This window comes from Saimiri boliviensis, chromosome X (genome assembly GCF_048565385.1).
Source record: "Saimiri boliviensis isolate mSaiBol1 chromosome X, mSaiBol1.pri, whole genome shotgun sequence".
Lineage (NCBI taxonomy): Eukaryota > Metazoa > Chordata > Mammalia > Primates > Cebidae > Saimiri > Saimiri boliviensis.
The window spans coordinates 60169130-60194761 of record NC_133470.1 but is presented as its reverse complement, the minus strand read 5'-3'; the positions used below and the strand labels follow the sequence as shown (position 1 = coordinate 60194761).

Below are 25632 nucleotides of genomic sequence, written 5' to 3'. Positions count from 1 at the left end.
TGGAGCCTGAGGGAAGGGCCCAACCACTACTGGTGCTAGCCCAGGAAAGGGATTGGGAATTAAGAGGAAAGGGTGGGGCCACATCCAGTGCACAAGCAGTTCCTCCAGGTGGCTCAGTAGCGTCCAAATATGTTGGTACTGGGCTGTGGCTGGGTATCTGTGAAAAACCAGAGATTATCAGGGATGGAAGACCAGGCAGGGCTATGGGTATGCATGAGGAAAGCTGTTCAGGTATCAAGGGAGGGGGATGGAATGGAATGCCTCTTCTCATAACCTGGGCCTGAAGCCGTCGTTTCAGCTACTTTGGCCCACCCCACCCCCTAAATTTATTCCATGGGGTTCTCCTGGGGAAGGCAGGCAGGCTTACTGGAGAGCTGTTGTTGCAGTTGCCGGACCAAAGCTGCTGTCTGTTGCTGCTGCTGGGTCTGCTGAAGCCCCTGGCGCTGGAACTGGGTGGAAATGGGAAGTGGAAGACTGAACTCGAACTTTTCTCTTTCTTCGCCCTCCTCTCCCTTTTTCTTTGAGACGGAATCTTGCTGTCACCCAGGCTGAAGTGCAGTGATGCTATCTCTGATCACTGCAACCTCCACCTCCCGGGTTCAAGCAATTCTCTGCCTCAGCCTCCCGAGTAGCTGGGATTACAGGTGCCTGTCACCATGCCCGGCTATTTTTTTTTTTTTTTTTTTTTTTTGTATTTTTAGTAGAGACGGGGTTTCACCATCTTGGCCAGGCTGGTCTCGAACTCCTGACCTCAAGCGATCCACCCACCTTGGTCTCCCAAAGTACTGGGATTACAGGCGTGAGCCACGCCTGGCCTCCCAATCCCTTTTTAGGGTGCCATGCCCTGCCTCCCACCTCTACCCCATTCCATACTGTCCCTAACCCAGTTCACTGGCTGTGTGCCCAACCTGGGCAGCTGTCCCTGAGCCTGGGGCTGTAGTACAGCAGCTACCTGGGGCTGGGACTGGGGCTGGGGTTGGGGAGGAGCCGCCTGTTGCTGCTGTTGCTGCTGGTGTTGCTGCTGCTGTTGCTGTTGCTGTTGTTGTTGCTGCTGCTGCTGCTGTTGCTGCTGTTGCTGCTGCTGCTGCTGCTATGAGAACATAAAAGATACTTCAGAAGGAGCAGAGGGAAGAAGCTAAGACTCAGAACTGGAGGGCTGAGGGCAGGGGATGAGGAAGCAGGGAGGGAGCTTGGGGTCTACTACCTTCCCTTCTCAGAGAGCTGCCCAGAAAGAAACCAACTCTAGGGTACCCAGCGGACAATGTCCAAGTCTCTCCCTCTATGACCCCCAGAAAACAGAAAGGGGGAAGATAGGAAACCTCCAGCACCACTAGAGGCCAGCCGCTCTGCTGGGTATTTGGGTACACTGCCTTGTTTAGTCTCGGTAACTGCGTGGGAAGAAATTGTGCCTCTCCCCGTCCCCAGGTTCCCGCGTCCCAGATGCAATCCCAGTGCCTTACCCGCAGGATCTGCTGCTGCTGCTGCTGTCGGATGTGGTACTGCTGCTGCTGCTGCTGCTGTTGCTGCTGCTGCTGTTGCTGCTGTTGCTGCTGCTGTTGCTGCTGCTGCTGCTGCTGTTCAGGTAGGATGGCTGTTGAGCGGACGCCTGTCTGGACGCCCTGGGCACTCATTGGAGTCATGGTACTTATCATGGGCGTCTGCTGCAGTGTCTGATGTGAAAACCTCCAAAGACAAGAGGGCCAGAGGTCAAGGCGTGCAGGAGGTGGGGGAGAGGGGGTCAGTATAAATCCTGGGTCCCTGACCTGAAAGAAACATTAGCAAGTTATTTCATTCATTCTTCTTGTCACTAACCAGACTTCCAGTCTGGGGAATAAGTTGCATAAGAAGATATTCTATTTTAGTGTCTCATAACCTTAATGGTTAGGAATTTTCAATTCTGCGTTAGCTATTTTTCTCTTACAAAAATGAAAAACAGGGCTGAGTGTGGTGGCTCACATTTGTAATCCCAGCACTTTGGGAGGCTGAGGCAGGTGGATCACTTGAGGTCAAGAGTTCGAGACCAGCCTGACCAACAAGGTGAAACCCCGTCTCTAGCAAAAACACAAAAAAATTAGCTAAGCATGGTGGCGCATGCCTGTAATCCCAGCTACTTGGAAGGCTCAGGCAGGAGAATCTCTTGAACCTGGGAGGTGGAGGTTGCAGTGAGCCAAGATTGCACCACTGCACTCTAGCCTGGGCGACAGAGCGAGACTCCGTCTCAAAAAAAAAAGAAAAACAGTCTTAGCAGAAGATAGGCATTCTATAAATATTCACTGAGGCTTTTTGCTGTTGCTGCTGTTGTTGTTTCCCAGTAACATTTCAAGTTGTTTTACTATACCTGTGTATCAGGGCAAGAGTCTATTGGCTGAATCAGTCTTTTTTTTGTTGTTTGTTTTGAGACGGAGTTTCACTCTTGTTACCCAGGCTGGAGTGCAGTGGCACAATCTCGGCTCACCGCAACCTCCGCCTCCTGGGTTCAAGCAATTCTCCTGCCTCAGCCTCCCAAGTATCTGGGACTACAGGTACGTGCCACCATGTCCAGCTAATTTTTGTATTTTTAGTAGAGACGGGGTTTCACCATGTTAACCAGGATGGTCTCCATCTCTTGACCTCGTGATCCACCTGCCTCGGCCTCCCAAAGTGCTGGGATTATAGGCGTGAGCCACCATGCCCGGCCTTTTTTTTTTGAGACAAAGTCTCACTCTGTTGCCCAGACTGGAGTGTAGTGGCATGATCTCAGCTCACTGCAACCTCCATCTCCCAGGTTTAAGTGATTCTCCTGCCTCAGCCTCATGAGTAGCTTGGATTACAGGCACACACCACCACACCCAGATGATTTTTGTATTTTTAGTGGAGATGGGTTTTTGCCATGTTGGCCAGGCTGGTCTCGAACTCTGACCTTAGTGGTGGGTGATCCGCCCACCTCAGCCTCCCAAAGTACTGGGATTACAAGTATAAGCCACCGCGCCAGAAGTTTTCTTCTTGCACCTTCCAGTATGCATCCTAGCCACTCATTCCACAGGAGCCTTGCAATGTGCCCAACTCCTCTCATCACGCTTCTGATCAAAAGAGCCCTTTCTGGGACTGTGTCTCAATTCTTCAGCTGAGCATTCAAGGCCATCTCTCAGCCTGCCCCCTCCTAGCCTAGCCCCAGTGACTGCCCCAGTGTCTTCCCCAGCACAGATTTTACGCTCCATCCAAGCCCTTCTCCCCAGACACCATACTCATTCTGGTCCCCATGTCTTTGTTCATATTACATCCTCTACCTGGAATACCCTTTCTTCTCTTCTCCACAAATCCCAATCACAGCTATCCTTCAAAGGTCAACTCAAGTCTGACCTTCTTCATGAAACTTGCTCTGATGAGTCAGGCCCACAGGTATTACCTCGTACTTTTTCTCCATCTGCATTTTACCTCACAGCATACAGCTGCCTACTTGATTGTATCTTTGCTCAGAGTGTTCTCTCAGTGTTCTTCTGTAAGTCTCATCTCCCCAGCTATAGTAAAAATACTTTGTAGTGAGAAACTATGTATTTTGGGGTTTTTTTTGCTATCTTTCCTCACCTCACCTAGTCCTAGCATAGTGCTGGCCACATAATGGGCAATTATCCCACTCCGCAGTGTTCTAAATCCTAAGCTTCAGAGTCTCTAAACACGGTTATGAGGCCTCAGCTAAGGCTTGACTAACATTAGCCATGGTGGGAGGATTCGTTCATTAGTCCTTCCTGGTCTTCAACTGTTCACTACCTGTACTGGCTTTTTGACTCCTTATCATGTAGTTAATCTATGAACTCCAGATATTTTTTTCTTACAGGGTCTTACTCTGTCACCCAGGCTGGAGTGCAGTGGCGCAATCTCAGCTCATTGTGCGATTACAGCTCATTGCAGCCTCAAACTCCTGGGCTCAAGAGATCTTCCCACCTCTGCATCCTGAGTAGCTGGGACTACAGGCATGCACCACCATGCCTGGCTAATTAAAAAAATTTTTTTGGAGGCCAGGTGTGGTGGCTCAGTTCAAGACCAGCCTGGGCAGCATGTCGAAACCCCATCTCAACCAAAAATCCAAAAAATTAGCTGGGCGTGGTGCTGTGTGTCTGTAGTTCCAGCTACTTGGGAGGCTGAGGTAGGAAGATCACCTGAGCCTGGGGGGTTGAGGCTGCAATGAGCCATGATCGTGCCACGGCACTCCAGCCTGGGCAACTGGAGTGAGACACTGTTTCAAAAAAAAAAAAAAAATATTTTTTTGGTAGAGATGGGATCTCCCAATGTTGCCCAGGCTGGTCTCAAACTCCTGGACTCAACTGATTCTCCCACTTTGGCCCCCAAGTGCTGGGACTACCGGTACGAGCCACCACACCCAGCCCAGATCTTTTCTTGAGTCAGATAAACAATTTCTCCTCTCTGGGCCTCAAAGAACTGTTAAGGAAGTAGACATGAAACTATTGGTCTCCAGGGTGAGACTTCTGTGGTTATGGCCTATGTGGCCAGATAAGTATTCTTGATGTCTCCAAAAGTTCTGACAAGTCCCATCACCTTCAGGTGTGGCTTTCCCAAGTCAAATGCTCCCTCATACCTCCGCGTCTCTTTCCAGCTCACCACTACTTTGGGTACCTTTGAGTGGAGGTCAGTCCATGTCCATAGGTGGGGGCCTGCTGGTGCACATAGCCACTGGGCCGCTGTTGCAGGTGGCGGGTAGGATCTACAAGAGTAGGATTGGTAGAAGGGTGGGTACTCTGGTAAGGCTGGCTGGAGTAGCTGGGGGGCACCATGGTACCTGCAGGGCCTGTGTGTTGCTGCAATCCCACATGAGAAACATAAGGAGTATAGCCCTGGAGGGGAGGAGGAGAGATGCAATCAGGGCTGAGAGTATGCAGAGCAGCTTGCCTCATTCCCAGAGTCTCACAATCCCAACCTCTTACCTGGGAAGTCTGCAGACCGTAGGAAGAGCTGGGAGTCATCTGATGGACAGATGATTGTCCCAACATGCCCTGACTCTGCTAAAGGGAGAAAAAAGAACAACTCAAACTCAGGAAATGCTTGCTGCCATCTCATATCTTGTGTCTCCCACCCTGAGTGTCCTTGTGAAGATCCCAAGTGTCTCCTCAGTCCTGTGACCCTCAAAAGCCCCTCTCCCTGACAGCCCTCCCTACTGCCCCTCTCACTATCTTTGCCTGGAGCTGTTGGCGAAGGCGCTGTCCTTGGGGCACTGCAGGTTGCTGCTGCCGGTACACAGAGGTCTTGTAAGAGGAAGGGTCTAGGCCCATGACGCCAGTCATGGTTGTGGGCAGCACTCCAGGGTAAGTCGGTCGGGTGGGCAGCTTCTGCATTGGTAAGCGCACAGGGCGGTATGGGTCCACACGAGGGCCACCTGGAAAGGAGAGCGGGCTGACCTCTAGGCTCCTCATCCCTCCGTCTCTTGCTCAGTGTCCTTGACATCCACAGCTCCTCAGGGGAATGGCATCATCCTTCGAGCAGGAGGTATACAGGTAGGTCCCTCCAGCATTCCCAGTGGCTGGCACTCACCTGCAGGTAGTGGCTGGTTCTGGGTGTAGAGGCCTATGGAGCCTTGCCTGTAGTTAAGGTGGGTTATGGAACCAGGGTTTGGGTGGTGCAGGAGGTCTGGAGGCACTGTCACACCATAAGGGCCGCTCCGACCCGGGCCCATTCCATAGTCCTGTGTGAATGGCAGAGGGGTGAGTGGGTTGTAGCTGAGTGGGGTTGGGGAGCTGGGGTAGGATGAGGTAAAGAGAAGCTGGATTCGTACATGGTTAATTTTTATTATGATTCTAATGGCACCCCTTCTTTATGCGCCCCCACCCCTCCCACAAACCAGAAACCAGAGCGTCATGAAGTGAGAGGCAGTGGGAGAACTGTCATCGGGGAGATGCTCACCTCTGTCTTGGTAGCTGGCTGGCTGCGTTTCTTGCCCTTAGTGGACTTCTTCTTGCGTTCCTCAGTGCTGGGTGGAGCAGCCCCCGGTTTGTCAGTTTTAGGGGGCTCTGGAGCCTTTTTCTCAGGCTCTAGCAGGGTAGGAGCAGGGGGCTCCTCATCTTCTGGGGGCAGTGGCAGTGGCTCCAGGTAATAGGCGCGGGGCCGGGGCCTCAGGTGTGTGTGGTAGAGCAGCAACCGCTGCTGTTCCTCTCCTCGAGCCACTCGCCGGTCCACCCGGACTGTTCCAAACCAGCCCCAAGACAGTGGTGCTGATGGCTTCAACCCCTCAAAAAGATCCCAGGGCGAGAGCTTCTGTTTGGTGGAAACCTGTAGACCCTGCTCCAGAAAATGAAAAACAATAAGCTGTTGGGACTTAGAAAACAGATGAGAGACTGCAAGCACTTGTAGGAGAGGGTAGAAAGAAAGTCATAGGTAGATTCAGGGGCAATGGTAAGAAGACAGACATACATGCACATGCAGAAGAGAGTTATGTGGGGAGAGTGATGGGTGGGGGACAGGGAGAGGTGTGGAGGGGCAAGACGAAGCCAGCCGGGACCAGGAGAGACTGAACAAATGGGGGTGGGGGGCTTGAGAGGGGAGAGAAGCTGAGACTGGGAGAGAAAGGGGTGGGGGAGAAAGCCAGAGAGGGAGTAGGGAGGAAGAGGGATTGACATTCAGAGGAAGACAGAAAAAGGAAAGCCAAGAAAGAGAGACAGGAAGGCAGGGAGAGACTCTGCCTTTAGGCAAGCAGAGAAAGAGTCAGAGAGAAAGAAACAGGAAGAGAGAGACAAAAAGGTGGAGAGACAAAGAAAGGCAAACGAATCAGACAGGGAGGGAGAGAGAGACAGAGGAAAAGAGACAGATGGGCCAGGAAGACAAATGAAGAGAATGTATACATGAAGGAGTTAAGACTTTGGGTTTTAAACTATACACAATAATTACGGTTACTCAACAAATACTGCAACTGACAGAGAGGGAAAAGATAAAACTGTGCAGAGATGGGTGGGTGTAGGGAGAGAAACAGAAATAAAAAGAGATATGGGCTGTCGGCCAGACAGATGGGTGGGGTAGGACATGGGGCAGGTGGGGCAGAGAAAAGAGGAGAGTAGGGCATTGAGAAATGGGTGGCATGTTAAAGGGTGAGGGCAGGATGAAGGAAAGAGGGTGGGACTCCAAAGATGGAGATGAAATATAAGCAAAGTTAAGTGATTTGCTCAAAACCTCAGAGATGGTGTTCACCGGCAGAGCCTGATGGGCTCCTGAATCTGATGAGTCTGTTGGAGCTACAAAGCTGATGCAGGGAAAGTTCTTGCCCAAAGGGGAAAAAAGGCAGGGGACATGGACAGACAATGGAACATGCCTCCTTCTTGAAGATGGAATCAAAGCCAGCAATCTTGTTGCCCTTGGTATCGATAAGGGAGCCCTGTGGCTCACACGTGATGACATCTCGGGTCTGCTTGGGCAGCGGCAGCAGCTGGCGAACCTTTTCCAGACTGTCTGACTGGCGCTCCCCCAACTCCTTCTGCAGGTACAGGAAGATGGGACAAGAGTTCAGAGATACAGAAAAACAAGGACGGGAAATCTCGGGGACAGCACAGAACCTGGCACAGAGAATACCCCCACTCAGTAAATGCTCATGGCATGAGTAACAAAGGAGACAGACGTGAGAAGGAAAGGTAGGGGGCTCCAGCTAGAACCAAGTTCCTGAGGCTGGACAGCAGATTCCGGTACCTGCGAACCTTGTCCCTGCGTCCTCTGCTCACCTGCAGCTTCTTCGCCAAGTTCATGTATGCACGCTTGTTTTCCTCCATGCTACCTTGGGAGATGCTAGACATGTCTGCAGCCAGTGTCCCGTTGATGAGCACGCTCAGCATGTCCAACACAGTAGTGAAGAGCTCACTGAGACAGGAAGCCAGGGAGAAAGCCAGAGAAGAAAGAGGTGAAGACAGAAAAAGGCGTCAGCAAAGGACATGAGCAGGGAGAGGTGCTTAATATGTCACCCGGAGAGCACAAAAACCATATGGGGAGCCCAGGGCCATGGAGTCCACAGTAACAGCCACACCAATCTCAGTGGGTCCACTTGGCGTGGAGGTAGGGGGACCTTCTTGGGTGTGAAACTGCAGGGAGCAGGTGGGGATGCTTTACTTGTTGGACTGCATGTCGACAGTGCCGCTGATGATGATCTCTAGGAGGAGCACGGCCCACTCTGTGGTCTGCTGGGTGCTGCGCTGCACCGTGTCAAACATGCCCCCCACCTGCCAAGGCCACAACAAGTCAGTCAGATGGCTCAGGGACAAAGGCCAGCGTGTAAGGGAAGCTTAGTTCGAATCTGAGTTGGGATGCCTGAGTTCATGCTCAAGTTGAACCTATGCTTTGCTATATGACCTCAAAACAATGAGGGAATTCTTGACATCTCTGGGTCTCTGTTTCCATACTTAGAAAGTGATGGGAGTTGGACTGAATGATTTCCAGGATTCCATTCAATATTCCACTATGGGTTTCCAGTGCTTCTAGGGCCCAGTCAGAATCTAGGATACTGAGGCAGAGTCCCTGCAAGGATCCAGGGTACATAACCTATTGGACCATGACCACAGTGATCCAGCCCCCTTAACCACTTTCAGTCCCTGCATCCCTTCGGAGCACAGGGTTAATTACTTCAAGACTCAGGCTGGGCACGGTGGCTCACGCCTATAATCCCAGCACTTTGGGAGGCCGAGGTGGGTGGATCACCTGAAGTCAGTAGTTCAAGACCAGCCTGGCCAGCACGGTGAAACCCCGTCTCTACTAAATATACAAAAAATAGCTGGGCGTGGTGGCACATGCCTGTAATCCCAGCTACTCGGGAGGCTGAGGCACAAGAATCGCTTGAATCCGGGAGGTGGAGGTTGCAGTGAGCTGAGATGGCGCCCCTGTACTCCAGCTTGGGTGACAGAGTGAGACTCCGTCTCCAAAAAAATAAAAATAAAAAATAACCTGGAGCCTGGAGCCTCTATCCTCACCTCTGTTCTCTACAACCTGAGGCTTTCGTATTCCACATTTCCAGTCCTACCCTCTTCCTTCTTCTCCCTAGCTGGCCTTCTCACCAGGTTGAGCCGAAGTTTGAGTGCCTCATGCATGAGCTGCTTTGGTTTGCAATCATCTAAGTACTGGTCATCTCGCCAATTATTCACAATCTAGAATAGAAACAAATAAAACATGCAGTTCAGGGATCTTTGTGCTTCCATCCCAAAGCAGCCAATATGTTTATCAGAAAGTACTGCAGTTTCCAAGTACAGAATAGCCCCTTAGGTGCATCCTTCCCCACCCTCCTGCCCACCTCCATGGCCCAGAGATCTGTACCTGGTGCACCTGGCTGTAGAGGGAGGTAAGGAGTCCCTCGCGTTGTTCATCCTGCCCTTTCAGACATGTCAGCACCAGCGATAAGAAGGGCTGCTGGCTCAACAGGGACATACTAGAGACAGGAGGAGAAAAGAGAAGAGGAAAGAAGGGGAGGGGAGAAGACTGTGGGTTGGGAGTCAGGCAACTTCCAACCTCATTCCTCCAAGCCCCAGACTCTACTCTCAAGATATAGCCACTTGCTCAGCCATACCCACTTTTATCCTCTGATTTTCCACTTTCCTATTATGCTTCTCCTCCATCCCAGTTTTACTCCTCCCTGGGCCTGCCTCCTCTCCTTTCTACTCCTCTATCTTGGCCCACTCCCTAAGCCCCTTTACCTCTTCTGCTTTTGTCGATCACGTTCTTTGCGTGAAGAGGAACCCAGGTGCTGACCCTTCTCCAATTCCTCCCCAGCAGCCTTTAACACATGTCCCTGGACTGAGGTGGGCAGTTTAGCAATGAGAGGGGCCACCAGCCATACACCAGAGCGCTCTAGAGAGCTGGAGAACAGACAGCGGACACAGGGTCACAGGGGAGCCAGGCAAGGCTGGAACAATCCGCCCTCTCCTTTCCCTCATAGACATGCCGGCATCTCCATGCAGCTGACATCACTCATGCTACCAGCAGAGAAACTTCTAAGGGGACGGGCCCCAACATGTTTCTATCTGACCTGAGCACAGGCTTGGTCTTGCTGCTGCTGGGCATGTTGCTTGCAGTGTTTCCAGATGACCCTGTCTCTGCTGACTGTTGGAAAACCTCGATTGTGGCCTTAGCGATGTTCTCCAAGAGGGAGTTCATCTCCTGGGGAGGATGAAAGGCACAGAAGTGCTAAAATAGGTAGCTCGGGGTGAAGGAAAGCGGATGGTAGGAGAGATGGGAGATGAGGGAGGATAGCACTGGTGGAGGTTGATGGGGAGGTAGGAACCCAAATCTGTTGGGAATCATGCCGTCTAGTACCTCCGTATTTCTCTAATTCCTCACTGTCTTCTCCTTTACATATATCCTTACATCTGTGGCCACAGAAACAGGCTCTACCACCACCACCAAGTTTCCCCACAGCTCAGAGCTCCAACACTCCCAACCCATTTCCCTTATCAACAGCTCCACTTGTTCACCATTTTCCCATCCCCTCTTATCTCTCAGCTCAAGAGCCCAAGGGTAAGATCTAGGTTCTGTGGTGGACTGCCTCCCCGACACAAGGAGTTGAATATGAGCACAGGAAAGGGAGGGTCCAGGTACTACTTACATTGTTGGGGGTCTGCTTGATCATGAGCTGCAGCTCCAAGGAAGACTGGCGCATGGTCCACTGGTCCAAGTTCTGTGATAGAAGCCCCACATCCAGACTAGTCATCATCTGTTACCCCCAGCTACCCACCAACCTGAGGTCAATTCCCGATCTCCCGCAACATTGAATCAAAGACTCCTGGAGGTCTGAGAGACCCCTCTATGTCCCCATCTTTAAGAACAACTACATTTAGGGAGGCTGAGGTGGGTGGATTGCCTGAGGTCAGGAGTTCAAGACCAGCCTGGCCAACATGGTGAAACCCCATCTCTATCAAAAATAAAAAAATTAGCCAGGCATGGTGGCAGGTGCCTGTAATCCCAGTTACTCAGGAGGCTGAGGCAGGAGAATCACTTGCACCTGGGAGATGGAGGTTGCAGTGAGCTGAGATTGTGCCACTGCACTCCAGCCTGGGCGACAAGAACAAGACTCGTCTCAAAAAAAAAAAAAAAAAAAAAAAAAAAAGAGAGAATACATGAAAATAGTCCAAACTAGTTGAAAATCTTTCCAATTTTTAAAATGGTTCAGAAAAGATTTCACATCTTTCCCATCCCTTTATATCAGGAAGTTCTGCTTAATGCTTAACCTTGAAACCCTTGATGTTTAAGTTGAAGCCTACTCCTCTCGTTTTACACCAGCTGCTGAAAGTCCCTGACAGGACCTTTATAAGACAATCTCTCAAAGTCCTGTAGAGACTAGAAGGCCACTGTTAGCTAATCTCTCTTCAGCCCTATCTGTTCTGGGTTGGAGACCTTATTCCTTCAGCTTTTCCTCAACAGCTTTATTTTGCTACTCTCCAGTCATCTGAAGATGTGGGGCAATGTGAAGTGGAAAGTGCACAGACATGTCTGGGCTCAAATACTGACTCTAAACCTATCAGCTATGTGACCTTGGACAAGTTACTTAACCTCTTCAAGCCTCAGTTTCCTCATCAGTCAAACAGGGACACTCACCTACTTCATAGGTCATAAAGATTAAGTGAGGAAATGTGTGCAAGTGCCTAGCACAGTACCTGGCACAAAGCATGTGCTCAGCAATTAGTAGCTACTACTATTCAGTTCCTGAGCCATGGCCAAAATGCCAAATATACAAGGCCCACACCTAGGCCCCCCAAATGCTATGCTTCCCACTGATAAGCTAGATTCACTCCAGATAGCTGTGCCCTCACATAACACTCTCACTCTGGAGTCTAGACCATATTGGACTTACTCCTCAGCCCATGCTGGAGCTGTTTCTCTCACTACTCCTCCCCTCCCCTACATCCTTGTTCGTCTTCCTCTCTACTTAACTCTCCCTCTCCTTTTCTCAAGGTTCCTATTGTTTCTCCCCAGATTGGGCCCATTGCTTCCTCCACGGCCCCCATGGCCTTGGTCTACCTGGAGAATGCGCTTTATGCGCTGTCGCTGGGGGTTTTCCCCATCCTCATTGTCCAGGAGTCGATGTGGGTAGCAGATGAGCTGCATGAGGCGCTGTGCCTGGGCACTACTCAACACTGGGTCTTGCAGGTCATTGCTGTCCTCACACAGTGACTTAAGGCAACGTTCTCCTACCCATTCCTGAGAAAGCTGACAATCAGGGACTGGGAGCAACCGGTGAGGGGGTTAGCAGTATGGGGGATGGGCTGGAATTGGTAAGGGACACAATGTATAGTAGGGAGGTGGTGTGATCACGGGCTGGAAACAGGACTATATTACACAGAGGCATTTAGGAGGTGTGGGAGGAAGGTGAGACTGACCTGTTGGCAGATGCTGCGCAGCACGTACTTGGCATAGACATCCAGACTGGCTGTCTCCACAGAGATGTTGCGGCCACCCTGCCTCCGACCGCCACTGCCACCTCCTCCCTCCTCCTCTGGAAGTTCTTCTGTTCCTCCTGTCACAGTGAAGCCCGAACCCTTCAGTTCTGCATCCCCTGTGGTTCACGGGTGGGAGATAGGGAGGGCAGAGTGAGATTGGAACACTGTGTGGAGACCCACCCTGGGCCCACAGAGGCAGAAACACCCCAAATCCTGCCCTATGGGACAGAAATATACTTCTTTCCCTCCCCTCCTTCCAAAAGGTCAGAGAGACCACCTTCAGGAGGGAGAAAGACTGTCCCTTGTAGTTTAGCTGGCACTCCACCCTATACACACTTCTGGCACCACTCCCTTCCTACCCCCATACCAAGTACAAACACAGCCTTGAGAACAGCAAACACAGCTCCATCCACGATGCGGTTCTGGGAGGCAGCCAGCAGGTGGCGGTCACAGGAGGAGCGGATTCCTACTGTAGGCTTGTCTGGGGAAGGCGATGAAGTCAGGGGAAGCAGAAGCAGAATCCACAGGGGCAAGGGAGCCACACTTTCTACTGTTGGCTGGTTCAGATCAGGGTTACTTACTTCCATCAGACTGGCAAGGATTGAGCTGTGGTGTCTTGAAAAGGTGAAGGAGGATGCGGCAGGTAAGTCTGGCACCTGGTTCAGAGTCCTGTTCACTACAAGCTAAAAGGAAGACAAAACAGATCTGGGACGGATGAAGCTGAACTGCATGTGGGTTTATGTGTGTGCATGCCTGCATGCATGCAAGTGTATGGCAAGGGCATAGGAGAGAAGATGAGGTAAAGTGAAAGGCGAAAAAGCAAGATAACAGTGAAGGCGAGGTAGAGCAGAGAACTGTTACGCAGCTGAAGGGTCAGAACTTGGAAAGGTCAGGGCTGCAAATCCAGGGTTTAAAAAAACAGGTTCCTTCTAGCCTTCAGCATACCAAAGCACTGGCCTTCTTGGGAAGGCCAGGGAGCTGCTGCAAGGTCTCCCACAGTGAACAATGAGAGGATGGCCGTCTAGTATGTATGGAAATTTGAGGCCTAGAAATGCTAGGGGTTACAGATTGGTAGTTCACCAGCATTAAGGAGTGAAGGGATGGCAGCACAGCGAATCAGATCCTCCAGGAGCAAACACTGCCGAGCGATGAGGATGGCAACAAAAGTAGCCAACGAATCATGAAAAGACAGGTCACTGACCTGGAGGAAAAAGCAGACAGACAACACGACTCAGTGTAGAGAGAGGCACCCACTCAAAGCCGTGTGCCTCCACTCTATGGAACTCTGTCCCTGGTCAGGGGATCATGACCAGACCCCTGCCCTGGTCACTGCCCCACTAGCAAGACCCCACCCCAAGTCTCACATCGACATTGCAAAGGAGGTCGTTGAAACCACAAGTGCCGTTGTTAGAGGAGCAGCACAAGGCCTTAAGCACTCCTAGCCATTCTGCACTCAGTGACTTGCAATAGCCGGTCAGCTCTGCACACAGGATTGCGATGTCATTCACCCTAGGGAAAAGTACAAATGCCCTCAGGAAAAACCTTGCTCCACAAAACCTCAGACCCATTAACTTCTCATCTCTGCCCCAGTAAATCAAGGTTGTAGTACCTCCCGGGTACCTCAGCCCTCCCTATCTCAGGTGGGGGCATGGTGCCCTTGCTCACTCGGTATGCCCCATACCTATCGGGATCATGGTGCCCCACACAGACGTGCATAAGGGCATTGCAGACAAAGCTGTAGCGGTTAGCAGGGTTCTCACTAAGACTCTTGCCTAGCCCCGTGTAGGTGAAAGTGTGAGCTGCAGGGTTCTCTAGAGTGTCAATCATGAACTCGGGTGCCCAGCGCATATTTGATTCCGATGGCTCCACGTTGCAGTAGATAGTGTTCTTCACCTTTGAGCAAAAGTCACTGCAGGGATGGAGGAAAGGAAACAGTAGTGTTGAAGAAGGTCTGCTGAGGTTGAGGGATGGTTAGGAAAGGGGAGAAAAGAAAAAAGAAGAAAGTGAGGGATGAAGGATCTTGGGACAAGAAAAGGGAGATAGGACAAAACAGATTGGGCGGGAAAGGAACCACATGGGAATAAGGAACAAGGGCCGCTGAAGGCAACGAGGAAGAGAGGGAAGAGGGTGGGCCCCACAGAGATGGGGGGGCAAGCCTGCTGAGGAAGAGGGCCCATTCTCAGTAACATAACAGTACGTGCAGGACACAGTCCATAAATGACCCTGAACAGGCAGCAGGGTCCCGGGCCATGCTCTCCTTCTGAGTTGGGTGGTCATGGGAAAAAGGGAGTAGGTCCTACTCGCTACCCCTTACCTTCCACCTCTCTTACCTGAAGAGCTCCCCAAATTTGTTCTTTAAATGGCTACAGGAGGTGTACAAATCATAGAGATAAGCAAGGATACAGCGCTCTGCAGAGGAACCATCGGACCGGTTCATCCCATGCTTCACGACACCACACAGCCTGCATGAAGAAGCAAGGTTGGGAGGGTCAGCAGACGGTATGTGGGCCCCCTGAAACAGATTCAAGCGTCTGGGAAAAAATACCATTCCTTTCCCACCTGAGCAGCAGGCACTTCCCCAGAGTGGGAGGAAGTGCATGCTCTTCCTAGGCCACTTCCACCGGCATTTGCCAGAGCCTTGTGTGTTTCAGTCATTCCGAAGCCCTGCTTACCCCTCAAAGACCTGTGCCATCTGGTCCTGGTTGAGGATGAGGCAGGCATGATAGTGCCGCAGGACAGCCACAATGCACAGGCACAGGCTGGTAGTGTAGCTGCCCACCAGATCCGAGGATTTGAGAAGCAGCTCAGCCTCGACTACACTCAGTTCATTCAGCAGCTAGCAGAGTGAACGGGGGTGAGAAATGCAGAGGTCCCTCATGTTACATAGAACCCACCTTCTTGTAGGGACGCCGGCAAGGCCGGGCCTGAGCCCCTTCCTGCTGGAGCCACCTCAGGATAGAAGGGCCTGTTACCCTATGCCACAGTCCTTTATTCTATCAACAACACCTCTAATCAGCAACCAGGATACAGTTCTATGAACTCCACAGTGGAAGGATGATCTCCCCAATGCTCTCATCTGCCTCTTGGCCTCCCCAGGGAGCACTTAAGTCTCTATTCCTGCAGCCTTAGCTCATGTTCCACTCCCCCCGTGCTAGTTGTTCTCCCCCTCCAAATAGCCTGGGAAACTGGCTGGAGCCTCTACCCCTGTCCTTATGACCCTCTGTAGCCCCTACATGGCATGAACTCCTTCCTCCACCCTCATCTCCCCAACTTCCCCACCTGAATGGCAAAGTCGATGAGGCCACTGATGCTGAGTGAATATTCCATGAGGTCAAAGATGAACTGCACATGCTGCACCAGAGGCAAGTGGTATGACATGCCAAGGGCAAAGCTCGTGATCTGCTCCAGAACATTCCGAGAGACCTGATAAGGGCAGTAGGAGTGAGACGGGAGTGGAGAGAGGAAGGAAGAACCAGGGAAGCAGGAAAGGATGACAATGGAGGGGGATGAGACCAGGAGGCTTAGCCTGCCTAGCGGGGAGAAGATAGGGAAGAAAAGAAAACAGGACAGGAGGCCAGAATGTGGGAAAGGGGCTGGGCTTAGGCCCACACCTGAGCCGTGACCTGGTGTTGGTCATAATGTGAAAGGTGCTGGAACTTAGCAAAGATATCTTCAGCAGTGGGGAAGGCTTCAGGCCGGTTGCGTCGCCGCTTCTGCCCATCCTCCCCACCTGAGGGGACATTTGAAAGGGATCAGTCAAGACAGGGAAGATAACTAGTTGACTAGGGGTGGGGAGGAGGGGATAGAGAGAAGGCTATGGGAGGGTGGGAGGGAGGGAGGGAGGGAGACAGGGAAGGAGGGAGGGAGGGAGGGAAAGAAGAGGGAAGCCGGGAAGGGAGGGTCAAGGAAGGGATGGGGGAGGGATGAAGGGAAAGGGACAGTGAAACAAAGGTTTAGAGGACCACAGACTATGTGGACCTTAGAGGAATATGTACAGGGAGGTGCTAGGTTGAGGGAGGGAAGGGAGAGGGAGGGAGGGCAGTATGGGGCTTACTGTGAGGTACCTAAGAATGTCAGGTCTCCAGGATTCAGAGGCACAATAGGAGCAAGCTGGTCTGTAGAGGGGGGGAATGAGGGGGGAAGTTTCAAAAGGACTAGAGCTCTCAGGAGACTCCAAGAGACAGGACATTGGGACATGACTGGGGAGTTCCCTATGCTGGGGAAGGGAAGACTGACTAGGGCACTCTCTGGGGGAGATCTGTTTAAGGAGCCTAAAACCCACCAGTTTCTGCTGTCCCCTTGCGGTTCAGAACCTTCAGGATATCCTTGGTGATTTTCTTGATGGCATGGCGGGCATCATCTCGCTGCTTTCCCACCCCAAACAGTACGACCAACCGCTGGTTGCACTCATGGCTGCATGACTCCTCCTGCATCCCAGCAGCACCGTCAGACTCCAGCACTCATCTCCTTCCCGCCTCTTGAAATCATGCTCCACATCCCTCAGCATTCACATGCTCAAGCCCCTTTCCTTTCCCAACTGACATCCTCAGGAACAGCTCCAACCCCTCAGGAAATTCCTTGGACAGAAATCTGGGTTCAAAACAGATCATCACAACGTGCTGGGGAAGAGTACCTGGGGGATGGGAAAGTGGGTGGCATACTGCACATGTCGGGGCTGGTCGTAAAGAACCCCAAGGGTCCCTTCGATCTTCTCCTTGGGTGGAGGCTTCACCTCCTTCTCAACATCTGGCTTCTCAGGGGATGGACTGCCCTTCCCTTCACAGGGCATAGTGGGGGAAAACAACTGAGAGAAAGGTAAGAAGGCAGAACATGAGAAGAAGGAAAGGGGATGAGAGGGCATAACGAAATGCCAAAAGCAGAAATAATGGAAGATCCAAGGAGCCAGATTCCGCCACGCTCAGGATTGAACTTACTGAAAAATCAGGCTTCTCCATATCCTCAAAGAGCACACTGGAACCAGGGTCAATGTCCATAGATTCTGAGAGCCCTGGATCCTGAGGACATAGAACATATGCGAAGTTGCTTTAACCCTTAGGGAGTGGCTCCCACCATCTAGAAAACTTCATGAGGGAATTGGAGAGAAGACCAGATTGGGGAAAGCACAGGATCTGGAGTCAAGCCTCATGCAATCACTTAACCAGTATAGGCCTCCACTTCCTTCAGCTTAAAAATAGTGATAAGAGTACCTCACGGGGCTGATGGGAGGAGTCGATGCAACAACCGATGTGAGAGTGCTTGCTCAATCACCAAGTCCTAAGAAAATACTACCCCCCACCCCCAGGCAAAAGAGGCTCTCAGAGGCCTCTGGGGGCCATGAAGATGGAAATGTCAGAAGAAACGACCTATGGCAGGGAAAAGCCCACTCACTTCCAGCTTGCTGCTGCTGCTGCCTTCAGCCTCCTTGCGCTCTGGGTCATCGGCAGGATCATCAAAGGGGGAGGGAGGCCGGGGACCAGGGGCTCCAAAGGCAAGGTCCCCTCGGGAGATGAGAGTGCAAGTATACATGTTGTGGGAGAAAACATCATGTCGAATCAGTTCACAGAACAGCAGTACTAAGTTAAAGAATTCCACCCGCTCACTCTCACTTCGGGGGTCCGCTGGAGGAAGGGAATGAGGAAAGATGAGTTAGGAGAACACAAAAACGTGGGCCAAAAGAGAGAACACACCTAAGGCAAAAACAGGAGTGGCCAAATAAAAATCTCAGAAACATCGAGGGACAAAGTGTGGTTGGTTGCCCCACACACCATCTCAGAAAGGAATGTATCAACTTTGCTGCAATTTATGCAGTGAAAATGCTTCAATCACAAGCTCTTGTTTTTATCCTTCTCTGTATTTCTCTATTCTGTTTAAATGTAAGATGGTCAGTTAAAGAGAATAATTAGAACTCCATCTAAAAGTCATTCTGCATAGAGCCCAAGAGAGAAATACAGACCAAAGGGCCATGAATTATGATTTCTAATGACAGTTGTGGCTAACTGAGTCTAGACAGATGTAACTAGAGGGTGGCAGGGTTCCGTACTCAGCATGGGAGCCTGTGTATCCAGAAACTGCAGGAGGACATCCTGGAAGATGGGAGCACTGGGAGCAGAAAGGGAGCCAGAGGCGATGGAACCTTTCTCATCTGCTGCTTCTGATTCTCCACAACGCTGCAAGATGACAGAACAAATTGTAGAACTGACTTTTACCTGCTTCCTCACTCCTCAATGTGTAAGCCTTAAACTATCACCTGCTTGACCTCTACCCCACGCTTTTCACCTTCACTCCCCCGCTGACCTCCATTTTCTTTCCCGCCTCCTAACTGAAGCCTTGATGTCATCTCTAACTTTGACAACAATCCGCTCCTCTCTACTTTTGCCTCACATCCTAACTTCGCCTTTAGGTTCTCTTCCACTTCTTTACTCTGTTCTCGTACCTTCAACTCTGGTCCCTCTACCACCTCAATCTCTCAGTCTCCAACCCCAGTTAAATTTCTTGCCACTGGCCAGTCTTGTTCTCCTATCTCTGCCCTCTAACCTCAGCCTCAATCTCTGCCTGTCTCTTCTCGAGGAGCTTGGCTACCACCATAGCACGATGCCGACCAGAACGCTTGCAGCTGACAGCCCATTCGCATAGCAATGACACCACAGCATCATCATCTGAGGAGATCTGGAGACCAAAGGAAGACAGGGAGGAGTAAGGTAGGGGTAGGGACAAAGAACTGAGTTCCAATTTCCTAAAGACTGTGCCCCATCATAAAACATCCTGGACCCAGTGAGACCATTTCTGCAGAAATGCTCTGGTTACAGTGCCTCACCATGACTTACCCTCATACATGTTATTGACCTTGCGATGTTTTTTGCTCCTTCTATTCTGCTTCTTGCTTACCTCATGCCCATCCTTGCTAGGCCCCAATCCAAAGATTCGGTTACAAAGGGAGTCAAGAGAGTTGCTGAAGTCAGAGCGCTCAAAACTATGGCTATCCAGCACTTCCAAAGTATGCAGTACCCGTCCAATGGTGAAGCCTAAGGAGGAAACGAGGTAAAGGGGACTGAACCAGAGGCCTGGTGCATTCTGGCTCTCAGATCTACATGTCCTTACTATCTCCGATCCTTTCCTCAAACATACTTCCTGTTATCTGTTTTCTGACACATACCTGCAGTAGCTTCCTGGCACTTATCAAAGGACCAGCGAACTTCAACTGCCTGTCCCCGCTCCTTGATCTGCTGCTCGATCTCCCGCAACTTTGCACGGACCTGCGATATTCAAAAGGAAGGCTATTAAGGATGTACCAAGGCGTACAAAAGGCCAGAGTCCCAGGCTAGAAGAATAGTACCAGACTCCAAATCACTATTTCTGAAAGAGAAAATAATTTAGCCTCATACCCCAATCTGAGAGTACCAGACTAGTGGTCAGACATACCTGCTGAGTGAAGGCACTGTTACCCTCTGGCATGGGCAGGTTGGAGGGGGCAATAGGCAAGTGGTCAAGTGGTGAGCCGGTCTTAATTCTGCTATCAGTCAGTGAGTAGTGCCAAACCAAGGCACTAGGACAACACAGGAGGATGGTCTGCCAGACAGAAACAGCTAAGTCCAACTCATTCACCATGGCTGCCTCTCTGGAATCCCATGCTAAGACCCAACCCGTAGATTTCAGATCCAAAGTTTTCTGACTGGGTCCCCAAGACCCAGATCACTCTACCCCTGATCCCCTCCCTTCACCCACTTTCCTAAAAGGCGTTGGGCCCACTATTTAGCCCTGGAAGGGAGCGAGAGAGGCTGGTCAAAACCCCCAAAGGGAACTAATACCCCATTACCAAGAAACAACTACCTCAAAACAAGTACTCAGCACCTACTCCTATATCCAATTTGAAATTACCCCTATTCTCTGGAACGGGCACCTGATTCTTCTCAAGTTATCTCTCAATGCTTTCTTGGGCCTGCCTAGTACCTACCTGCAGGATACAGCTGAGGCCAAAAACCAGGGGCCGGTGCTGAGGGCACATAAGCAGGTCACTAAAGGGAGTCGAGGGTGTGCTGCTAGATGGGGGCTGAGGAGCAGGGGTGGTGGGTAGAGTGCTTGTTGACTGAGCAGATATAACATGAGACGAGTGACTGCTCACACCATCCAGCTGCAGGGCCAGTCTCCGTGTACAGAAATAGGCAAGGCGGCGGGACAGGTACGCAGACTGAACGAATTCCCCAGAGTACTGCGAAGACAGGACCATCAGAGCCCCTAGTTCTCCCCAGGGGACCCTGCTCTAATATTTTATTCTTCCTCAAATCCTTCCTGGACTCCCCCTGCCCACCCACCCCCACCAAAATTCCAAGCCTTACTCGGAGAAGCAGGGGCAGCAGCAGTTTAAGCAATTCATCCTCTCCAGGGCGAATTTTCTCAAAACACTCAAGCACCCAGGTCAGGAACTCATGTCTGTCCAGCATTCCATCCTATGGGTACCAGGGAGGGAAGTGTAGTAGCTCAACACGGGACTATTACAGATGAGGCAGATAAAGTAAATGAAAAGATGAAGAGAACCACAACTGGGGCAAGGTGGCAGGCAGATTCTGTTCTCTGCTGGCAGAGTATAAGTTCATGCTCAACCCAATGCCCCATACAACATGCCCTACTCCCTACCTGAAACATGAACATGGCCAGCTTCTCGTTGTAATCCCACTGCCGGATTGCCACCTCTACATCATGGGGCAAGGGCCCTATCGTGGAACCACAGCCCCCACTTCCTGCAGGCCCTGGCCGGTAGTATTCAGCCATCTTCTGTAGCTGCTCCCATAAGTACTTGGTGATGATCTGAGTCCATTCTGGAGGAAAGAGGGGAAAAGGGCTATTTGATACTATCCTTCTGCTTAGAATATCCTTCTACTTAGAATACCTTACTTCCACCCCCAATCACCGTATTTGTAAATGTGATTCATCCTTTTAGTCTCTAGTCAAATCCCACCTTCCTAAAGCCTTCCCAGGTATCCCCATAAGAAAGTAATCTTTCTGTCCACTCAAAGAACCTTCTGCCTCCTGGCTTGACATTCACCACTTTCTATATTTGATTGTTATTTGTACATATGTCTTAGCAGCCCTACTAGACTACCAGTATCCTGGGGGCAGAGATTATACACTGGACATCTTTGTAGCCCAGTAAATGCCTAAAGTAGATACTCCAATTTCTCAGTGTTTACTGATCAAGCGAATGCAAGAAACAAGCAGAAACAAGGGATCTAGATTAAGAAGGGGGATGGTGGCCGGGCGTGGTGGCTCACGCCTGTCATCCCAGCACTTTGGGAGGCCGAGGCGGGTGGATCACGAGGTCAAGAGATCGAGACCATCCTGGTCAACATGGTGAAACCCCGTCTCTACTAAAAATACAAAAAATTAGCTGGGCATGGTGGCGCGTGCCTGTAATCCCAGCTACTCAGGAGGCTGAGGCAGGAGAATTGCCTGAACCCAGGAGGTGGAGTTTGCGGTGAGCCGAGATTGCCCCATTGCACTCCAGCCTGGGTAACAAGAGCGAAACTCCGTCTCAAAAAAAAAAAAAAAAAAAAAAAAAAAAAAAAAAAAAAGGGGGATGGTTCCAAGGGTGTCTCTATCACTCCTTGAAGCCGTGTTAGGAGTTACTCACCCGTGAAAGGGTCAACGACATTTCTCTTCTTAACCTTGGTCTCAGAGATTGCTGCATAGTAGGCACAGGTCATCTTAATGAGCCAGGCGGCTCGCATCACAGGCACTGTATATTTGGCTAAGTACCCAAACACTTCTTCCTTCTTACTGAAAATGGGGACCTGGATGGACATTGCAAACAGTGAGGTCTCTATTAACCCCATGAGCTGATGCCCATGTAGCTTAATATGGGAATAGGAGGGTACTTGGTACCTCATGCTCCCTCCTTGGCCTGAAGGACAGGAAAAAGTACCTCACCTTTTTGGCTAGTTGCGTGAGTGGCTTGGTGCCAGCCAAGTCAGTGAACCAAGTGTTAATGGCACTCTGGGATCGTGCAGTCACCAGCCAGAAGTTGTCCTTCTGGTTCACTTGGGGCTTCCTGCGACCAGTGTCAGGGAGGGTATTACAACGTAACTTCTCTGCAATAATGCTGCTGAAGTTGGAACTGATCTGAGGGAAGAAAATCTGTACCTCAGGGTGGGAAGAAGGGGCAGACAGGTGGTCCTGCCTTTTGATGGGCAAATGCCAATTAGATATCATTAAGTCATGGAAGTCAACTCAACCACTTAGGTTGTCCCTTTAAATCTTCCCAACCCAGGGCCTTTGCTCCTTCTCAGATTCTTCCAGCCTTTTCCTTCAGCCTGGCAGAGTTGTCTCACCTTGGCAGGATTGAAGTTGATGTTCTTGGCACTGCCATGTTCATCCCCAGAGACAGCAGGCTGGTTATTGAAACCTTGTTTTACATTCAAGGCCGTCAGTTCATCCTGAGGCAGGAAAGCGTCATTTAGTTTTGTTTTTCCTTAGTGGGAGGTGGTGGGAGAGGAAGGCAGAAGAAGCGAAGGAACAAGGGGACAGGGGAGGAGGAGGGTTCCGTGTAGAACAGATTGTTACTTACAGCTGGGCCCTTACATTCACTTGGACCCCACCCTCACCCCTATGGTCACTATGATTCCCAGCCACCCAGCGCACCCTCAAACATCACTCTTTTCTTGCGAGCAGCCGTACCCCACCAAGCTGCCTCAGACAACTTTCTGAGGTGTGTGTGAAGGAGGGTGCCTCTGGTGCGACCCCTACATCACCCCCTACTCATACCTTGGAACCCCCCCATCGCCCCCTATCCTGCGCTCCCACGCCAGCCCACTTTACTCTTCCCCCTTTCGGGACTTTGGCTCCCACCGAACCGCCCCGCCCCCCCTTCCCAGCCGTCAATGCCTCCTCCTAGGCTGATCGCGTGCCCCCGGCTCCTCAAGAGCCCCGATTATCGAACGCACCTCCTTCTGTTTGGGGTCTTGAGGGTAAACATCGGGAGGCCCCAGTCGCGGCCGCTTCAGGGGCCGGTGTTCGTAGCTCAAGATTCCGAAGGCCGCCATCTTGACCAGCCCGTAGCGCCGGAGGCACCAGCAGGGCCAGGCTGACTGGGGGAGTGGGAAGGGGGAGAGGGAGCCGAAAAGGGGGGCGGCGGTTGGGAGGACGGCGGCCGAGAGACAAGGGGGCACGTTAGAAACTCTCGACCATTGCCGGAAACTACCGAGGGAAGCCGAGGGACGCCGGGAACCATCGGACAATACCGACCGCAGAGGGGGTGGGGCCAGGCGCGGTGGGGGCGGAGCTCTGTGCCCCGGGAGCTTTTCGGAGGTGGCGGCGGCAAGCCGATTTCACTCAGCAAGAATCTATGAAACGTTCCGGAGGCGCGGAGTGAGCTGGGGATGCAAACCAGGGAAAAGGGAGGCCTCTGTGGTGCTGAGTCCTGACTGGAATTGGGTTCCCAGAGCCTAGCTCAGTTGTGGCCTAGACAAGTCTTAAATAATATTTGCACTGGTTAGGAACTCCATCTATTACAGATTACTTCGTTTCTTAGTTCCGGCATCTGAAAAACAGGTGCGCTAACACCTCCTTCAAGGGGCTATTGTGAACATTAGAAACTATGTATGCATAAGAAAGAACCTATTAAACTCTGAAAGGCTGGCTCTAATCCCTCAAGGTCTACAATCGAGTTGCCTAACTTTTTTTGTGTGTTTTCTGCCCAAGGGTACCACAGACTAACTTTTTTGATTCACAAACCCTTAAAGGTGCTGATGAAAGCTATGGGCCTTCTCAGAATGCATATATTGACATGCAAAATGTTACTTTCCAAGGAGATTCTTAGATCCCCTGAAACTCATCCATGTATCCCCTAAGGGTCCATAAACTCCAGGTTAAGAACCCTTGGTCTGCCGGGCGCGGTGGCTCAAGCCTGTAATCCCAGCGCTTTGGGAGGCCGAGGCGGGTGGATCACGAGGTCAAGAGATCGAGACCATCCTGGTCAACATGGTGAAACCCCGTCTCTACTAAAAATATAAAAAATTAGCTGGGCATGGTGGCACGTGCCTGTAATCCCAGCTACTCAGGAGGCTGAGGCAGGAGAATTGCCTGAACCCAGGAGGCAGAGGTTGCAGTGAGCCGAGATCGCGCCATTGCACTCCAGCCTGGGTAACAAGAGCGAAACTCCGTCTCAAAAAAAAAAAAAAAAAAAAAAAAAAAAAAAAAAGAACCCTTGGTCTAGCGAAAGAGGCACCTACTGTGTCAGGTGCTTTTCAGACATTATCTCCATTAATCTCTCACAGTCTCAGGAGTTCGGGATTATTATTGGCTCCATTTTGCGGATGAGGAAGCTGGTTTTCAAAGTGTGAAAATTCACTTACCCAGTATTATACAGCTACTGAGTAACAGAGCTAGCACTAAGATTCTCGATTCTAAGAGCCAATATCCTATTACCGTATTGCCATTTATTTATTTATTTAGAGGCACGTTCTCCCTCTGTTGCCCAGGCTCAACCTCCTGGACTCCAGCCATCCTTTCCAGTAGCCGGGACTACAGGTGAGCCTTTTAGAGAAAAGGCAGCAGTGTGCTATATAACAAAAGTAACAAATAACAAGAAACAAAAATAACACCAGTAAAAAAACAACAAAATGCTGTTGAATCACAATGGAAAGAAAAATTAATTCAAGGCCGGGAGCAGTAGTTCAGGTCTGTAATCCCAGGACTTAGGGAGGCCGAGGAGGGTGGATCACCTGAGGTCAGGAGTTCGAGGCCAGCCTAGCCAACGTGGTGAAACCCCATCTCTACTAAAAATACAAAAATTAGCTGGCATGGTGGCAGGTGCCTGTAATCCCAGCTGCTCGGGAGGCTGAGGTAACATTGAACTAACTGAAGGATATTTTTATTTTTATTTTTATTTTTATTTATTTATTTATTTATTTTTGAGATGGAGTTTCGCTCTTGTTACCCAGGCTGCAGTGCAATGTAGCCATCTGGGCTCACTGCAATTCTCCTGCCTCAGCCTCCCCAGTAGCTGGGATTACAGACCCGCACCATCATACCCAGCTAATTTTGGTATTTTTAGTAGAGACGAAGTGTTGCCATGTTGGCCAGGCTGGTCTCAAACTCGTGAGCTCAAGAGATCTGCCTGCCTCCGCCTTCCAAAGTGCTGGGATTACAGGTGTGAGCTACAGCTCTCGGCCAGTAGCTCATTTCTTTTTGCATTGAATAATGTTTCATTTTCAGGATGTACCACAGTTTATCCACTCACCTACTGAGAGACACC

General features: G+C 50.9%; 1 protein-coding gene across 6 annotated transcripts; it reads right to left on the bottom strand.

The window, feature by feature from the left end:
* Nucleotides 1-29: 29 nt before the first annotated feature.
* MED12 (mediator complex subunit 12) lies at nucleotides 30-23632 on the bottom strand. Of its 6 annotated transcripts, none has more exons than XM_074391944.1 (46): nucleotides 23321-23506; nucleotides 22709-22813; nucleotides 22308-22499; nucleotides 22012-22171; nucleotides 21018-21199; nucleotides 20720-20830; nucleotides 20338-20592; nucleotides 19806-19952; nucleotides 19540-19639; nucleotides 19272-19408; nucleotides 18921-19052; nucleotides 18427-18553; nucleotides 17775-18004; nucleotides 17321-17401; nucleotides 17020-17190; nucleotides 16669-16813; nucleotides 16451-16501; nucleotides 15998-16116; nucleotides 15666-15809; nucleotides 15059-15222; nucleotides 14717-14848; nucleotides 14068-14295; nucleotides 13751-13895; nucleotides 13467-13587; nucleotides 12968-13069; nucleotides 12754-12867; nucleotides 12327-12502; nucleotides 11968-12147; nucleotides 10556-10627; nucleotides 9980-10110; nucleotides 9648-9809; nucleotides 9271-9382; nucleotides 9015-9104; nucleotides 8077-8186; nucleotides 7701-7830; nucleotides 7292-7459; nucleotides 5893-6267; nucleotides 5524-5674; nucleotides 5163-5368; nucleotides 4920-4997; nucleotides 4775-4829; nucleotides 4612-4699; nucleotides 1461-1683; nucleotides 953-1090; nucleotides 368-449; nucleotides 30-157 (listed from the first exon to the last, which is right to left on the bottom strand). In XM_074391944.1, the coding sequence occupies exons 1-46, from the start codon at nucleotides 23417-23419 to the stop codon at nucleotides 114-116; spliced, it is 6465 nt and encodes a 2154-aa protein (XP_074248045.1). In that variant the 5' UTR covers nucleotides 23420-23506; the 3' UTR covers nucleotides 30-113. The 6 variants fall into 6 exon arrangements, with proteins under 6 accessions (XP_074248045.1, XP_074248046.1, XP_074248047.1 ...); XM_074391945.1 differs by having other exon boundaries at nucleotides 5172-5368; XM_074391946.1 differs by having other exon boundaries at nucleotides 4612-4829; nucleotides 23321-23632.
* Between the last annotated feature and the right edge of the window lie 2000 nt (nucleotides 23633-25632).

Bases quoted from the DNA above. Each gene is read 5' to 3' on its own strand.
- MED12 (XM_074391946.1), bottom strand. From the start codon at position 23,419: ATGGCGGCCTTCGGAATCTTGAGCTACGAACACCGGCCCCTGAAGCGG. The intron at 13,588-13,750 runs GTGAGACTTGGG...TTTTTCCTCCAG, and splicing joins ACCTCCTTTGCAATGTCGAT to GTCAGTGACCTGTCTTTTCA. The intron at 158-367 runs GTAAGCCTGCCT...GGTTTTTCACAG, and splicing joins ACTGCAACAACAGCTCTCCA to ATACCCAGCCACAGCCCAGT.